At 44.6% G+C, this 18385-nt stretch overlaps 1 protein-coding gene across 2 annotated transcripts in view; it reads right to left on the reverse strand.

The window, feature by feature from the left end:
• The window catches only part of LOC102131898 (regulatory factor X8), a 57470-nt gene that overhangs the window by 18842 nt on the left and 20243 nt on the right, over nt 1–18385 (reverse strand). Inside the window, exons 3-4 of one of the 2 annotated variants that reach the window (XM_005575108.5) lie at nt 17418–17479; nt 15629–15715 (exon numbers count right to left, since the gene is read on the reverse strand). The exons of the other annotated variant lie outside the window; for it this stretch is intronic. Coding sequence (XP_005575165.3) covers nt 15629–15715; nt 17418–17479 — 149 coding nt within the window. The remainder of the gene's footprint in view (nt 1–15628; nt 15716–17417; nt 17480–18385) is intronic. 2 annotated transcript variants of the gene reach the window in all.

Genomic DNA, 18385 nt, shown 5'->3' on the forward strand with positions numbered 1-18385 from the left:
CCAAGCCTCAATCTGGTTGACAACTAAACGGGATTGGAATCTGGGGAGGCCATCCTGCCCTGACTAGGGAGGAGGAAGGGAGGGGAATGTGCTGGACTTTGTGAGGTGGTCTTGTTCATATGGCACACATTGCACATTTATGGTCATTTTCATTAAAAAAAATAGCCTCAGGCTGTTCATTTGTTTTAAAAATCAAATCTTGCTCTCTCCTTGGTGAGGACGGTTGCTGCCTCTGCATTTTTCAGCATGATTCACCACAACCCCCATCCCACCCCAGTGAAGACGCACGCCCCCCACCTGCTGCTCAGCCACCTCTCCAGGTGTCCAGTTCAGTGGACCACCAGCACCCTGGTTCCCGGCTCTGTCACAGCACCCCTGCTGCATCTGTGGGCACCTCTTCTCCCCTCCCCAGCACAGGGGTGTGGAGGGAGGAGCAGGATGTGCAGGTTCAGGGACCTGGGAATCAGAATTTCTGAACTTATGGGGCTTACTGGGCAATATGGGAGCAATAGGAGGGAGATAGGAGCTTATCCTGATACTACATCTATTTTCATTAGATTCTATGCTTCTTTGGAGTACTTGGTGGTAGTGAGAGAAGTCACCCCTTTGCTACAATCCTGGTTCATGGCCAAATCTCTCTACGACAATGCTCTTATTGGTGTTTCCATGTCTTTCCTTAACACAAGGTCCAGAAAGAAGAGATAAAGACAAATGAGATGCCCTTGAACAGCCTGTGCACAGCTCAGTGACTCTGAGAACTGATCTGGGAGAGCTTGCATGTTCTACTCTAAGAGGGTCCTAGCAAGGCATGCTCTTTTTAACCACCCCCACCCCCAACCAAAATGAAATTCCAGTTCCCTCCTTAGGCAAATATTAGTAGGAGAGTTTTTGTAAATCAATTTTGCTCAATTGCTGCACACATAGAGAAGTGGCTGCTTCACCCAGGCATAAAACATTGGGGAAAGACCAACACACTCATCGTAGGTTTGCTGGAGGACTCGCTTCTGGATTTTAAACACAACAAAGATCGCACTCTGCAAAGCTGTGTGTGAGAACACACCCTGAGCACACACAGCTGCACACCGTGGGGACTGACCACCTCCGGGTGGGCAGCGCTCTGGTCTTCTGTTGGCCGCTGGCCTCCCTCTGCTAAGTAGCCCTGCTCCAGTTCTGTTAAAGACACGATGCCTGTGCGTCCAGAGGAGAAGCAACTGTGCGCACGGATGAAAATGCCAGGAGAGTGCTCTCCAACTGTGAGAAGAGAGGGTGGGTGTCAGCGGAAGAAACCCCGAGACCTCGAACCCCCCGAGAAATGGGCAGGGAAGGGCTGTGAGGATACTTCATGCGGCTTGCCATGATGTCTTTTCCTGAATTATAGGATTCTGCTTGATTATTTTTAATTGAAATTCTTATGAAGGTAATTGTAGATTTACATGCACTTGTAAGAAATAATTCAGGCTGGGTGCAGTGGCTCACACCTGTAATGTCAGCACTTTGGGAGGCTGAGGCAGGAGCATCACTTAAGCCCAGGAGTTGCCCAGCCTAGGCAACATAGTAAGACCTGTCTCTTACAAAAATAAAAAATAAAAAAAATTAGCCAAGTACATTGGCTCCCAACTGTTACCAGTTACTTGGGAGACTAAGGCAGGAGGATCCTTTGAGGCAAGGAGTTCAAGACCAGTGTGGACAACACAACAAGATCCTCTCTCTACAAAAAAAAACAAAATAAAAAATTGCCAGGTATGATGGTGCATGCCTGTGATCTCAGCTACCCAGGAGGCTGAGGCAGGAGGATCGCTTCAGCCTAGGCAGTCAAGGCTGCAGTGAGCCATGATCATGCCACGTCACCACACTCCAGCCTGGGTGGCAGATGTTTCAAAAAAAAAAGGAAAAAAAGAGAAAGAGAAAAAGAAGAGATAAGAAAAGAAAAAAAAAAGGGGGAGGGAAGGGGAGGGAAGGGGAGGGGAGGGAAAGGGGAGGGAAAGGGAAGGGGAGGGAAGGGGAGGGGAGGGGAAGGGAAGGGGAGGGGAGGGGGAGGGAAGGGGAGGGGAGGGGGAGGGGAGGGGGAGGGGAGGAGGAGGGGAGGGAAAGGGGAGGGGAGGGGAGGGGAGGGAAAGGGGAGGGGAGGGGAGGGGAGGGAAAGGGGAGGGGAGGGGAGGGAAAGGGGAGGGGAGGGGAGGGGAGGGGAGGGGAGGGGAGGGGAGGGGAGGGGAGGGGAGGGGGAGGGGAGGAGGAGGGGAGGGAAAGGGGAAGGGAGGAAAGGGGAAGGGAGGGAAGGGGAGGGGAGGGAAGGGGAGGGGAGGGAAAGGGGAGGGAAGGGGAAAGGGGAGGGAAAGGAAAAGGAAAAGGAAAAATTCAGAGAGATCTCTTTTACACTCTGCTTAGTTTCTCCCAAAGGTTACATTTTGCAAAAACTGTGGTGTGATATCACAACCCAGATACTGCCACTGATACACTCCACTGATCTTAAATTTCCCAAGTTTTACTTAAACTCATTTGTGTGTATATTTATTTCTATACAATTGTATCACCTGTGCAGGTTCATGTATCCACCACCACAAACAACCACATTCATCTCTTGTTTCTCCCACCCCTACGTCCCTAACCTCTGGCAACCACTAACCTGTCCTCCATTTCAAAACTGTTGTCATTTCAGAATATTTTACAAATGGGCTCAATGCTATATAACCTTTTGGGATTGGAGTTTTTTTCACTCAGCAAAATTCCCTGGAGATTTATTCAAGTTGTTGTGTGTCAATAGTTTGTTCCTCTTTAATTTTTAATATTTGTGGGTACATAGTAGGTGTACATATCTATGGGGTTCATGAGATATTTTGATATGGGCACTGTATAATAATCACATCAGGAGAAATGGCGTATCCATCACTTCAAGCATTTATCCTTTGTGTTACAAACAATACCATTGTACTTTTATTTTTTTAATATACAATTAAATCATTATTGACTATCACCACCTGTTGTGCTGGTGAATATTAGATCTTATTCATTCTTATGTTGTTCCAAATGACAGGATCTCATTCTATTTTATAGCTGAATAGTACTCCACTGTGTGTATGTACCACATTTGCTTTATCCATTCATCAGTTGATAGACACTTAGGTTGCTTCCAAATAATAGTTTATTCCTCTTTATTGTTGAGTAGTGTTCCACAGTATGGATAGATCACAGTTTATTTACAGTCACCTACTGAAGGACATCTAGGCTGATTCTAGTTTTGGGCTATTAACACATAAACTTGCTATGAATGTTTGCATTCAAGTTTCTGCGTGGATATAAGTTCTCATGCCTTTAGAATAAATGCCCAAGGTGTAGTTGCTGGTTTGGATGGTAAATTGTATGTTTGGTTTAATAAAAAACTGCTAAACTGTATTTCAGAGTGGCTAGAACATTTTACCTTCCCATTGTGTGACTGACCTAGCTTCTCTACATCCTTGCTGGCATTGGGTGCTATCACTATATTTTATTTTAGTCAATCTGGTAGGTGCGTAGTGATACATCATTGTGGTTTTATGTTTTCTTTCTTTCTTTTTGAGATGGAGTTTTGCTCTCGTTGCCCAGGCTGGAGTGCAATGGCACAATCTTGGCTCACTGCAACCTCCGCCTCCCGGGTTCAAGCGATTCTCCTGGCTCAGCCTCCCGAGTACCTGGGGTTACAGGCACCCACCACCATGCCTGGCTAATTTTTTGTAATTTTAGTAGAGACGGGGTTTCACCATGTTGGTCAGGCTGGTCTCGAACTCCTGACCTCAGGTGATCCGCCTGCCTCAGTCTCCCAAAGTGCTGGGGTTAAGGTGTGAGCCACCATGCCTGGCCTCATTGTGGTTTTAATTTGTATTTCCACAGTGACTAATGGACTGAGTGTCCCTCATGTGCTTATTTACAATTGCTGTATCGTATGTTTATGTCTTTTGCCCATTTTCTAATTATATCGTATATTTATGTCTTTTGCCCATTTTCTAATTGGATTGTTTCTTTTACTGTTGAGTTTTGAGCCTTCTTTCTATATTGTAGATACTAGTCCTTGGTCAGTTATGGTGGTTTGCAAGCAAATGTTTTCTTCCTATTTGTAGCTTGTCTTTCCCTCCTCTTCACATGGGCTTTCTGAGAGTAAAAGTTTTGATTTTGACGTGGTCCAACTTTACATTTTCTTCTTATGGATCATGCTTCTGGTGTCTGGTCTGAGAACTTCTTGTGTGCAAGTCTCAATGATTTCGTTCAAGGTTTTTAAAGTTTAGTATTATGTTTTAAATTTAAGTCTACGATCCATTTTGAGTTAATTTTCATATACATTATGAAGATTAGATTGAGGCTCATTTTTTTTTTTTTTTTTTTTTTGCCTGTGGTTTTCTAATTGTTCCAGCACCATTTATTGAAAAGCAGCACCTTTCATCGAATTAATTTTGTACCTTTATCAAAAATCAGTGCAACATATTTGAGTAGATTTTTTTTTTTTTTTTTTTTTTTTTGAGATGGAGTTTCACTTTCGTCGCCCAGGCTGGAGTGCAATGGCACAATCTCGGCTTACTGCAACCTCCACCTCCCAGGTTCAAGCGATTCTCCTGTCGGCTTCCCAAAATGCTAGGGTTACAGGTGTGAGCCACCGCGTGCAGCCAAGTGGATCTATTTCTGTATCTTCCACTTGGTTGCAGTGATCTGTGTGTCCATGCTGCCACCAATACCACACCATCCTGATTGCTGTGGCTCTACCGTGAGCCTTAATATAAGGGAGAATGTTCTCCTCCCATTTTATTCCTTTTTGTCAAGTTCGTTTGAGCAATTTGCTTTTCCACATAACTTTTTAGAAGAAACTTGTCTATGTCTACAAGAAAATCTTGCTGGGATTAAAAAAAAAAAACTCATTGAGAGATAATTCATATACTACACAATTCACCCATTTAAAGAGTCCAAGTCATGTTTTTTTTTTAAAGCATATCCACAGGGTTATGCAGCTGTGCAGAAAAGAGATAACACTGCAGGCCTGAGACTGCGCTCCGTAGAAAGCTCTGCTGCCAAGTTTGGCCCTTGGCTAGGGTCTGGGAACTTGGCTCTTGGAGTGTTCCCAGTCAACTGTTAACTGATAAGAGTGGCTCCCTGTGCCTAGACTGTACAAACAATATGGTTTATGCCGAACACCTGCTTTCCTTTTAGGAGTCTATAATGTTGGCATGTGCTAGACAGAGGGTGCTTATGTGACCAGCTTTCAATAAAAGCTTTGGGTGCCGAGTCTCTAATGGGCTTCCCTGGGCAGAAACCTCAAACACATGCTGCTGCATTTCATTGCTGGGGGAGGAGTGCACTTTGTATGATCCCTCATGGGGGAGGGAATAGCACACAGGAAGCCTCACAAGGGTTCCGCCAGACTCCACCTCTTTTTCCATCATGACCCTGGGTATCTTTACAGTGTCACTGTCATAAATCTTAGCCATGTGGACAATTATATGCTAAGTCCTGTGAGTCATTCTACTGGATCTCTGCAAGTGGCGGTGGTCTTGGGAATCCCTAGCGCAGTGGTGAGACTTGCTAGAATAACCCGAATTCACTGAAGTATGGTTACAGCATTACTCGAGAAAAAGAAAGGGCAGTTTGTTCAGTGTGCACACATTTAGGATGGTTATGTCTTCCTGGTGGATTGATCCTTTTATATAAGGTCCCTGTTATGGTTTGAATATTTGTCCCTCTGAAACTCATGTTGAATTTTTTTTTTTTTTGAGACAGTCTCGCTCTGTCGCCCAGGCTGGAGTGCAATGGCATGATCTCAGCTCACTGCAAGCTCCGTCTCCCAGATTCACACCATTCTCCTGCCTCAGCCTCCCGAGTAGCTGGGACTACAGGTGCCCGCCACCATGCCTGGCTAATTTTGTTTTTGTATTTTTAGTAGAGATGGGGTTTCACTGTGTTAAACACGATGGTCTCGATCTCCTGACCTCGTGATCTGCCCACCCCTGCCTCCCAAAGTACTGGGATTACAGGCGTGAGCCACTGCGCCTGGCCCTCATGTTGAAATTTAATCCTCAATGTGGCAGTATTGAGAGGTGAGGCCTTTAAGAGGTAGGTGATTCGGTCATGAGGGCCCTGCCCTTAAGAATTCATGAATTCATGGATTAATGGGTTATCATGGGAATGAGACTGGTGGCTTTGTAGAAGAGGGAGAGACCTGAGCCAGCACACCCTTGCCATGTGATGTCGTGGGCCAACTCGGGACTCTGCAGAGGGTCCCTGTCAGCAAGAAGGCCCTCACCGGATATGGCCCCTTGAACGTAGACTTCTCAGCCTTCGTAACTGTAAGAAATAAACTCATTTTCCTTATAAATTACCTAGTTTCAGGTATTCTGTTATAAGCAACAGAAAATGGACTACGTCAGTCCCTTTTTGTCCCTAGTAATTTTCTTTGCTCTGAAGTGTGCTTTCTTAGATATGAACATAGCCACTCCTGCTATCTGTGGATTAATGTTTGCATGTTACATCTTTTCCATCCATTTACTTTCAACCTGCCTATGTTGTTGAATTTGAAGTGAGTTTCTTGGCAACAGTATATACTTGAGTCATTTTTGTTTTTAACTTCACTCTGTCTTGTCTTTTGACTGATTATGTAAGATAATTTACATTTAAGGTAATTCTTGGTAACGTTAGCACCTAAGTCTGCCATTTTATTACTTGTTTTCTATTTGTTTCCTTTGGTTCTTATTCTTCGATTTCTCTTTTCTTGCCTTTCTGAGGATTCCTTTAAACAGCATTGAGGACTCTATCTTGATGTAATTGTCGTGATTTTGAGTACATCTCTTGACATAGTTCTCATGGGGTCACATGAGTATTACAATAGACACGTGTGACTTAGCACAGTCTGTTGTTGCCGATGTTTCACCACTTTGAGGTGTGGAAATCTTTTTTCCATTTAGGCCTCTTTACCTTCCCCACTTTTAAATATCATTGTCTCAAGTACCAGATGGAGGCATAATTTTTGTTTCATCAAATGTGATTCACAGAACTTGTGACAAAAAGGACAGCGTACTGTATGTCTCCCATATTTCTGCTCTTCCCATTGTTTTTTTCTGATACTCCAACATTCTGTTATCATTTCCTTTCTCATCGAAAAATTTTCTTTAGCTGATCTCCAAGGGTGAGTCAGCTAGTGACAAATTCTTTTGGTTTTCCTTTGCCTGGGAATATTTTTATTTCCCTTTCATTCTTGAAAATAAATTTGCTGGATGTAGAAATTGTGGTTGACAGTTCTTATCTCAGCCCTTGAAACCTTTTGTGCCACTTCCTTCTGGCTTTCTTGGTGGTTTCAATGATAAATGTGTTGCCATTCAAATCACTGTTATAGGTAATATGTTATTTTTCTGCCTGTTTCCAGGTTTTTTTTGTTTTGTTTTTTGTTTTTTTGTTTCCAAAAGCTTAATTTTCAGAGCCTCTGTGTTGTTTCAGCCTGCTTGGTTTATCTGGTGCCTCTGGGGCTACACCTGAGGAGGGAGAAGGGTTTCCCCAGGCTAGACCTTGGGACTTCTCTCCATGAAGGAGGTGCTCCTCCTACTGAGGATGCTCCTGGCTGCCTCTGGGGAGCGGAAGAGCAGAAGCGCGTCAGGCTGCAGAGCAAAGAGGCTTCCCGGACCAAAAGGCTTGTTGAAGCTGGCTCTCTCTAGGCAGATCGGCTCACGCCCGCAGTGTCTCTTGGTGGAAAAGGGGTGCCTCAGACCCAGGAAGGAAGGAGAGTATTTTCTCTATTAACAACCCCCAAAATTATTTTGCCTGATATTATTAGAGGAACTCAAAGAAGGAAGAATGAATCTACCTGGGTTGCCTTCTGTCCCTAGGTCAGGCTTGGGAAACATTGAGTCTGGCTTTCAGCGTGCAGGGCGGGGGATGCAAGATGCTCTGCTACGGTGCTGATTGTACAGTCCTGGGGCCCCAAACCAGCTCACTCTCTTATCACCACCTTTCGGAGCTTTCCTCTGATTGCTTCTTGCGTTGTTTCCGGGGTTTACCGTTGTGCTTAGTGTGGAGGGGCATGGGGAAATAGGCTCATCTTGTCTCACCCAGAAGTCTCCACTATCGTATTTTAACTGATCATATTTTGAAGTATTAGGCACAGTCATATAATGAAACATTCCACTCACTAGTAATATTGGCTCCTAACGTGTATATGGTTTGTTTTCAAAAAGCATCTGTGGTAGCTTGTATTACAAATCATGTACAGGGAACAAGGTGGTGTAGATTCACTTTTCCTTGCTCCTGCCTCTAATACAGCTAAATACTTGGAAATTATTCTACAGACAAGGATAGAAGAGCTCCGAAAACTGGAAAGAAGAAAATAGACTGGGTAGAGACGACAGGAGTAGAGAAATGACAATGTGGTGGGTTCCCTGGGTTTCCTTTTTATCTTCCACACACACCCCTGGACTGAGCATTGGAGAAATGTGCAACACAGTCTGTTATGTCAATAGGCGTAGGCATAAAATCTCAAGAAAAGCCTGCATTCTGGCCAAAGGGCTAGGAAAGGGAAGGGAAGTCCAGTGGAGGCCTAGTAGGGGGCTGCAACCCTCTTTCCACAATCAGGGCATGGGCTGGTGACCCATCTGCCCACAGTAGCAGCTTCAGAATACTGGTAGACTGACCTCCATGCTCCATGCACCCACACCCAGAGCACTGGCAGGCGGGATCAGGATCAGGATCAGGCTGCCTGCCAGGGCTCTGGGTATGAATATGTGGGGTCACTATTGTCCACCTGCATGCACAGTAGTGAAGCCGTGGGTCAATTCAATGCCCATTCCACGTGTGGAGCACTGAAATGGCAGGCCATGCTACCCACATGACAACACTGGCAGAGCCTGATGCCTCCCTCCTTACACCAAGGGGCATAAGGAGACCCAGGCGGCCACTCTGGCTCTCCCCACTCCACGGAAAGTGGTCCATGGAAGTGGGTTGAGCCTCTGCAGGTGGCACCAGTAGGGATTAATCAGAAGTCTCCGCAGTGGCAGAAGAACGAAGCAGACAAGAATAGCATGCAAAGGCTCAGGAAACTGAGCTGGCATTGGACCCACAGCCCATGAAAGTAGGCCAGAACCTACACACTAAACCTAAACAGGGCGACTGCCTTCTGTCTAAAACAGAAGATTTAAATAGGATCAAGAGTCTCCTAACATAACCAAGATTCCCAGGATACAACGGAAACTCACCCATAATCCCAAAGACCAGGTAAGCCACTGTTTGAATGAGAAAAGACAATCAACTGATGCCAAGACCGAGGCGAATCAGATATTGAATTATCTGACAAGGATTTTCAAGCAGTCATTATAAAAGTATTGCAACAGGCCAGGCGCGGTGGCTCACGCCTGTAATCCCAGCACTTTGGGAGGCCGAGGCAGGCAGATCACGGGTTCAGGAGATGAAGACTATCCTGGCTAACATGGTGAAACCCCATCTCTACTAAAAAATACAAAAAAAAAAAAAAAAAAAAAAAAATAGCCAGCATGGTGGTGGGTGCCTGTAATCCCAGCTACTCGGGAGGCTGAGGCAGGAGAATAGTGTGAACCCAGGAGGCAGAGCTTGCAGTGAGCCAAGATCACGCCACTGCACTCTAGCCTGGGCGACAGAGCAAGACTCCATCTCAAAAAAAAAAAAAAAAAAAGAAAAAAAAAGAAAAAAAAAGAAAAAAAAAAAGCTCCAACAAATAATTATTCTCTTGAAACAAATGAAAAAAACTGAAAACCTCAGGAAAGTCATACAAAAGAATCAAGTGGAAATTATACAACTGAAAAATACAATAATTAGAGTAAAAAAATATATATATAAATACCATGAAAAAATCATGCAGTCATGATAAAATAAATACATCAAGGTATAGATCAATATGCTCAGGAGCCCTACTGAATGTTTACCGTGTGCCAGATGCTGCACTAAGCATTTTCCCTGTATTAATTAATGTGATCTCACAACAATCCCATGAAGTAGATACTGTTATCCTTAATTAATGGATGAGGAAACTGAGACACAGAGAGATTGAGTGACCTGCCTCAGATCACACAGCTTGCTAGTGGTAGAGACAGGCAGTCTGTTCCAGTCTCTGCTCTTATCCACATGTAGTATTATTGCATAGTGTTCTGCTGCCTCTTGGGAGAATTAAAATTATTTAAGTCATTCATCTCAATGGGCTGTTTCTTCCAGGGCTGCCACAAAAGCCTCTCCCTAGTGTCTCTAACCTCTACCCTCACCTCCGTGTTCAGGTTCCTCCCCTCCCAGCCTCCTGCTCACCCACTGAAGTCCACCCTCAGACTTTCTTGCTCCTTGAACTCATCTCTGCCTCAGGCCTCTTGCACAGCTCTTTCCTCTGCCTGGAACGCTTGTTCCAGATCTCCACATGGCTCCTTGACTGGCACTCTGTTCAAACGGTGTTGTCTTGGGGAGGACTTGCCATGACTCCATTGTATTGTATTCAGGTAACATCTCGCGATTGTCCTTTTGTTTATTTTTTTGAGACAGGGTCTTGCTCTGTAGCCCAGGCTGGAGTGCAGTGGTGTGATCATAGCTCACTGCAGCCTTGACCTCCCGGGCTCAGGTTACTCTCCCATCTCAGCCTCCTGAATAGGTGGGGCCACAAGTGCACCACCATACCCAGCTAATATTTATATAGACAAACATATTAAATATAAAATATTTAATTTTGTATTTTTTGAAGAGCTAGGGGTCTTGCTATATTGCCCAGGCTGGTCTCGAACCCCTAAACTCAAACAATCCGCCCATGTTGGCCTCCCAAAGTGCTGGGATTACAGGTAGGAGCCACCATGCCTGGCCTATTGCGCTTTTTTATTCTTTTTTCCTAACTAAGCTTAATAAAAGGAGAGGCCTTGTTTATCTTGTTCACTGCTATATCACAAGTAGCTAGAACAGGCCTGACTTATTGTAGGAACACAAATATTTGTTGAATGAACAAATAAGTAAATGGCAGATGAGTTATAGAGTTTTCATTACCTGAAAACCAGAGAGATAAACTTATTTTGAGACCTAATTTTTAAGAGGAATTTGTCACACGGATCCTTATATAATAAAATAGACATTTTCATCCGTACAGCTCATTAACAACAGTGTACCTTTCTTACATTTCTGCTTTGTAAAATACACTTTTAGTATGTCCTGAATGTGGCATTGGTAGTGAAGTTATCCTTAAATCTTAATGCTTTAAAAAAAATCTCTTAGCTGGCCAAGACTTTAAAGTTGATCTATTATTTTTGTTTGTTTTTGGTTTCTGTTATTCTTTTTGAGACGGCGTCTCTGTTGCCCAGGCTGGAGTGCAGTGGCACGATCTTGGCTCATTGCAGCCTCCACCTCTCGGGTTCAAGCGATTCTCCTGCCTCAGCCTCCCAAGTAGCTGGGACTACAGGCACGCGCCACCACACCCGGCTAATTTTTGTATTTGTAGTAGAGACAGGGCTTCAGCATGTTGGCCAGGCTGGTCTCGATCTCCTGACCTCGTGATCCACTCGCCTTGGCCTCCCAAAGTGCTGGGATTACAGGCGTGAGCCACTGCGCCTGGCCAAGTTGATCAGTTATTAAATATATGCTGAGCATAGAGCACATGAAAAGCCCCTGCTGCTGGGCTTATCTCATGACCAGCCGATGTCACTCTTGCCTTTATCTTTGTCCTCTGGGAGTCCTCCTCTTCCTCACTGACGATAAAGCCTATTTTTCTTCCCCCACAAAGGCCACTCCTAGCCCCTCTCTCTGTGACATTGAAAACAAACAGAGTCCCTGGAACACTAATGGTCTCTCCCCTCTGAGTGCCGAGGGCCTGCCTAGTTACTTGTTTTCCTGGAGCGTGCAGGGCTCTCCCAACTGTCTGTTAGTTAACTGACTGCTAGGTGCCAGGGGGTGGGGGGTAGGGGGGCATACAATGGAATGCAGGACTACATCCAGCCTTTCAGGAGCCTACAGATCAGCAAGTTCAGCAAGTGAGAGAACACAATCACACCAGGGACGTTCTAACCATCACTAAAATAAATCTCTCATCACAGCTACTCCTTTTCCTAGCTTCTCTATTTTTGCCAATGTAACTTTTCCATCCCTGTGACTAAGAGATGAGTAAGAGATGTAAGAGGAAGAGCTGGTTTGGCACAGAACACAGTAACTTTATTTGAGGTTGAGTTTGAGGTTTAGGTGCGACAGGCTTGACTGAATCATCTCTGCTCCCTTCTCCTACACTGACTCAACCAACTGCCAGATCCTGAAGACCCTGCCTCTGAGAGGTCTCTCACACCTGCATCCTGATTCCAGCGCAAATCTGAACAGCAGCAGCAGCCCTGGGGCCATCTCCAGGCTCATCACCCTCTCCTTTCCCAACTATTCTTCTTAAACCCCAATGCTGAACTTTCGGTTCTCCAACAGCTATTTCAGTGCCCACTCTGGGAATATGTCCTTGTTCCTGCAGCTATAACAAAATACCTTAGACTGGGTACTTTATAAACAAAAGAAATGTATTTCTCACAGTTCTGGAGGCTGGGAAGTCCAAGATCATGGTGCGGACAGATTTGGTGTCTGGTAAAAGTTTGCTCTTTGCTGCTTCTTTTTTAACATACTAATTGTACACATTTATGGGGTACATGTGATATTGTGACACATGCATCAGGGTGTTTAGCATATCCATTACCTTGAACACTTATTATTTCTTTGTTGGGAACATTCCAAATCTTTTAGATATTTTGAAATACATAATATATCATTAACTATAGTCACCTTACTGAGCTATCAAATACTAGAACTTATTCCTTCTATCTAACTGCATGTTGATACCCATTAATCATTAACCCACCTTTCATTCCTCCCTATTCTCTCCAGCCTCTGGTAACCACCATTCTACTCTTCGCCTCCACAAGATAAACTTATTTTAGCTCTCTCCTATGAGTAAGAACATGCAATATTTGTCTTTTTGTGTCTGGCTTATTTAACATAACGACCTCCAGTTCTTGCTCTCTGCTTCTAAGACAGTACCTTGTTGCTACATCCTCATGTGGCAGAAAGCAGAAGGATGACAGAGATGAACACTGTGTCCTCACATGGCAAAAGAAATGAAGGGGCCAGCTAGCTCTCTGAAGCCTCTTTTACAAGGTTATTAATCCCATTCATGACGGTGGAGGCTTCATGGCCTAATCATCTTGCAAAGGACCCACCTCTTAATATTGTTGCATTGGGGATCACGTTCAATGTGAATTTTGGAAGGATACAAACATTCAAACCACAGTAGGACAGAAACAAGCAAAGCTTCATGGTTTCTGCCCTTGTGCATATTCCACCCTACTTCTCAAAGGAAGGCTCCAAAGGACTTGTGGACACCCCCCACTGCCCAGCCTGGCAATCTAGGCCCCCTGAACTTTCCCTCCAGATTCATCTTCTACTAGAGCTCCATGCACGCCTGTACAGGAGGAAGCCCATGCCTTCATGTACCTTTATCTTTGCTCCCCTAAGCCTGGATGTCCTCTGCACTCCTGCCTCCTTCTCCAACACCACCTGTCAAAATTCTAATCTGTCCTTCAATGCTCCACTCAAAGCCCAATGCCCTTGTAGGCCGTTCATGATCCCCTATCCAAAATGTGTGCTCCCCATCTTTGAGTTCTCATGGTACCCTTTTGTACATTTCTGACATTCGTCGTGTTATACTTGAGGATCAAAGTAAATGGACATCTTAGCCTCCCTCTTCAGCTATCAGAGAAAAGGGTCCCTGTCTTACCCATACTGGAGGCTCCTCATCTCTCCACCACAGCAGCTGCCTCATACACAGGATGCTTTATACCAAGGGTGACCATACAATTCACTTTAATTTATTGTTCAAACTAGAACACTAAAGTGAAAGGAGCACAATTAATAATTATGCAGGGCTCCAAGTGAAATTGATATTGTCCTTGGCTACTTGGACATGCAGTTATCTTTTTATGCCAAATGAAGGCTCAAAGAGCAGGAATGCTGGTTGTATGGATGGACAGTGATCAGCATGAAGAAGTGGGAGAGTTTCCTGTAGCTGGCATTGTTGGGGATGGTCCTATGGGGCAGGTGGTCTCTGAGGTATGTCCACAAGGTACAGATGGGATTCAGGAAGGTCCCATTAGACAGAGACAAGAAGAAACGGCACTATGGAAGGTTGGATGGTGGGAGCAAAGGTGGACTGCATTTGATATGTTCAGGGAAAAGTGAGTGTGGTTTAAATTATGGTTGATGTTGGGGAGAAACAGGCAACACGGTTGGAAAGTGGAGTTGGAAGGAACTTGGCTAACACCAGCCTAGGTCTGGTCTTTATCCAGGAGGTAAGAACAAGCACCCACGTGTTTCTGAGCAGGAAAGAGACAAAGCAAATGTAGAATTTTAGGAGGATTCATCTGGTAGCTGTGTTTAGAGCAGGGAGAGGCTGAGGAAGGGGAGGCCATATGGGATCACTGGAAATAATTTCAGTGTAAGATGATAAGATATTAAAGGAAATATTGGTTACCAAAAAGAGTGAGTCAGGAGAACTTAAAGCGAAAAGTTAACAAGGCTCTGTGATCCACGGGGGTCAGGGGTGGCTTTGGGTTATACTTTGTATAGGTTCTATCTGTTGATATCGAGATTGAACTAAGAAAGTCAAGGGGCAGAGATAACTTGGAGGAAGAGGCTAAATTTAGATTTCCGTATGTTGAGTGTGAGGTACCAGTGGCTCACGTAAATGGAAATGCCCAGTAGAGAGTCAGGGAGGAACACCTAGGAGGTGGGCGAGGTCAGGACCAGTGAGAACGATTCAGGAGTCATCCACCTGCAGGAGGCCATAGGTGAAAGACAAAAAGGATGAGATGTCTGGGGCCAAACAGTAGGAAGAGTGATGGCGATTATCAAGATGAGATCTCAGAGAAAGCCTGCGCTTAATGGAGAAGGGAAAGAGGAAGAGACTGAGGATTTGGGGGTGGGGGAGTTGAATGACACAGTCCTGAGGGCTAAAGGAAGCTTCGAGAGAGGTGCTCAATTGTGTCAAATTTTGCAGAAAGGTTGAGAAGGATAGACTCGGTGAAAAATGACTTTGGCAACTGAATGACAGTCAAAATGAGAAATGTCTAAGGAAATGAACCAGAAATGGATTTCTCTGGCTAATGACATTGCCGGAGGCTGACAAAGGGGCATTGGTTAAATGTTCATGTGATATGTGTGTTTCCTTAAGGACTTAAAGACAGAACAACCGAAAAGTCAGTTAGATACAACTAAAATATGAATGCTTCTTTTATTTATTAATTTATTATTACTACTATTTTGAGACAGGGTCTCAGTCTGTCACCCAGGCTAGAATGCAGAGGCGCAATCACGGCTCACTGTAGCCTGGACCTCGTCAGGCTCAGGTGATCCTCGCACCTCAGCCTCTCGAGTAGCTGAGACTGTCAGTGCACAGCACCATACCTGGCTAACTTTTGTATTTTTTAGTAGAGATGGAGTTTTCTCATGTTGCCCAGGCTGGTCTTGAACTACTGAACTCAAGCGATTCTTCCACCCCAGCCTTCCAAAGCGCTGGGATTATAGGCATGAGCCACCACACTTGGCCTGAATGGCTCTAACATTAACCAGGTTTGTGACCCAAGACCAAAGTACCAAAATGATAGTTACTAACCTGTGATACCTTTTTTCACCTATAAGGTAGCAATACTGGGCATAGAAGAAAGAGCTTTTCTTGATACAGATCCCATCATAATGATACCTGGGAAAATAAAGGCTGTCTTTAAATTTATGTCTAACTACTGACATGCTTTAGGGAAAGCAGAAAACAGGCGAGCTAATGAAGACTTGGAGTTCTTCTCCAGGTTTTATCATTGGCTGCATTTCTCTGGAAAAGCTAATCCTTCAGTCTGACCAAGCTATGTAGACAAGCAACTTCATACACTTTCACACATATCAGCCTTGAAATGGGCTTGTGGAGGCTCTCCTCTGCTTGCCTGATGCAGGACATGCTCATCTTAGAGAGATGTGATAGGGAAAGTCTCCTGTGCCCTGCCCTGCCCCCTCAACCACTGTCTCCCCTACCCCCCGGCACCCATTAACCTTTTTCAGGTGAAGGGAAAATGACACCAAGGTTCCTTCCACTGAAGTTGTCAGAAACCCAGTAGAGAAGTCAAGAGCCTTCTCTGCAGCCCAGACTTTCCTCCGCTAAGCCCAGGGGACTACAGCAGCTTGTCCCGGAGGCTTAAGACAAAATGTTTTCAAGTTCATTATTGCCCAATATTAGGTTTGGCAAACACTTCCACTGTCTTCAATTCCTTGGTGAGTGGCAGCCCCGTTTCCTAATTTGGCTTCAATGTCTTCTCACTGATTTCCCCTCGCAATTTAAAACAAGCAACAAATAGCAATAATAACTGAGTGACAATTATGACACAAGGCACCCAATAATGCTGGAATTTCTTTTCACGTTAGAAATACAACCTTTGGGCCGGGTGCAGTGGCTCACACCTGTAACCTCAGCTCTTTGGGAGTCTGAGGTGGGTGGATCACCTGAGGTCAGGAGTTTGAGACCAGCCTGGCCAACATGGGAAAACCCTGTCTTTACTAAAAATACAAAAAATTAGCTGGGCGTGGTGACAGGTGCCTGTAATCCCAGCTACTCAGGAGGCTGAGGCAGGAGAATCGCTTGAACCTGGGAGGCAGAGGTTGCAGTGAGCCATGATCATGCCATTGCACTCCAGACTAGGCGACAAGGGTGAAACTCCGTCTCAAAAAAAAAAAATAAATAAAAGAAAGGTAATATAGCCTCAGGACCGCACCTCCCGCACATAACTCAAGTATGCTAATTGGGTGAACACTGAAATTTTAGTTCAAAGGGTAATTAAAACAGTTCCAAGGCTGGACATAGTGGCTCATGCCTATAATCTCAGTGCTTCGGGAGGCCAAAGTGGGAGGATCACTTGAGCCCAGGAGTTTGAGACCCACCTGGGCAATTTAGCAAAACCTCAACTCTAAAAACGTAAAAATTAGCCAGGCCTGGTGGAACACACCTGCAGTCCCAGCTGCTCAGGAGGCTGAGGTGGGAGGACTGCTTGAGCCCAGGGGCTTGAGGCTGCAGTGAGCAATGATCACACCATTGTACTCCAGCCTAGGTGACAGTTCCATTATTTGATGTGTGTTCATTATTTAAATATTTCAAGAATGAGACATTTACATAACTGTAGAACAATAAAAATATATTGTAACCTTCATATTTTAACAAAATTCCGAAGAAAATAGAGGCCAGCGTTTGGTTCTAGCACCAACTGAATGATTTCAGGCACTGGGAATTAATGTGAATTGTGGACACTCTTTGGTAAGAGTTATTTATAGTTTGTTTTGGTTTGCATTTTTTGTCATTCATTTTGTGATTTTCCAAATCCTTGTTTTTAACACTTGAAATAAAACAAAAATTCTAAACCTACCTGGCACTTCCTCTAGTGCCCAGCCTCCGGGTGCCAAGGTCAGGAAAAACCAATCTCACAAGCTAAAAGAATAAGCCAGATTTAAAGTTGCAACTTGAAAACTTAGAAACAAACTTCCAATTTTTTTATCCTATAATATTTAAATTGTATTTCTATTTCCTCCTTTCTAATAAACAATAAAGAAAATAAGTATAACAATAAAGTAATACGGTAACAATAAAGAAAATAAATGGAAATGAAATTTTTGAGGAAAAAAAAGACAAGTGTGAAAAAGAAAACATACCCCTTGGAGGTCAGGCACGGTGGCTCCTGCCTGTAATCCCAACTTTGGGAGGCTGAGGCAGACAAATCACTTGAGGTCAGGAGTTCAAGATCAGCCTGGCCAAAATGGTGAAACCCTGTTTCTCCAACCTGGTCTCTACTAAAAATAAAGGCTGGGCATCGTGGCTCACGCGTGTAATTCCAGCACTTTGGGAGGCTGAGCAGGTGGATCATGAAGTCAAGAGATTGAGACCATCCTGGCCAACATGGTGAAACCCCGTCTCTACTAAAAATACAAAACTTAGCTGGGTGTGGTGATGTGTGCCTGTAGTCCCAGCTGCTCAGGAGGCTGAGGCAGGGGAATTGCTTGAACCTGGGAGGTGGAGGTTGCAGTGAGCCAAGATCGCGCCACTGCACTCCAACCTGGTGACAGAGCGAGACTCCGTCTCAAAACAAACAAACTTAGCCGAGTGTGGTGGCACACACCTGTAGTCCCAGCTACTCTGGAGGCTGAGGCAGGAGAATCACTGGAACCAAGGTGGCAGAGGTTGCAGTGAGCCAAGATCATGCCACTGCACTCCAGCCTGGGTGACAGAGTGAGACTCTGTCTCAAAAAAAAAAAAAAAAAAAAAAGAAAAAGAACAAAAAAAAAGAAAACGTATCAGTTGGAGAAAATGCCATTTAAATGTTGATGTTGGCCAGGCGTG

The sequence above is a fragment of the Macaca fascicularis genome, chromosome 13, assembly GCF_037993035.2.
Source record: "Macaca fascicularis isolate 582-1 chromosome 13, T2T-MFA8v1.1".
Taxonomy (NCBI): domain Eukaryota; kingdom Metazoa; phylum Chordata; class Mammalia; order Primates; family Cercopithecidae; genus Macaca; species Macaca fascicularis.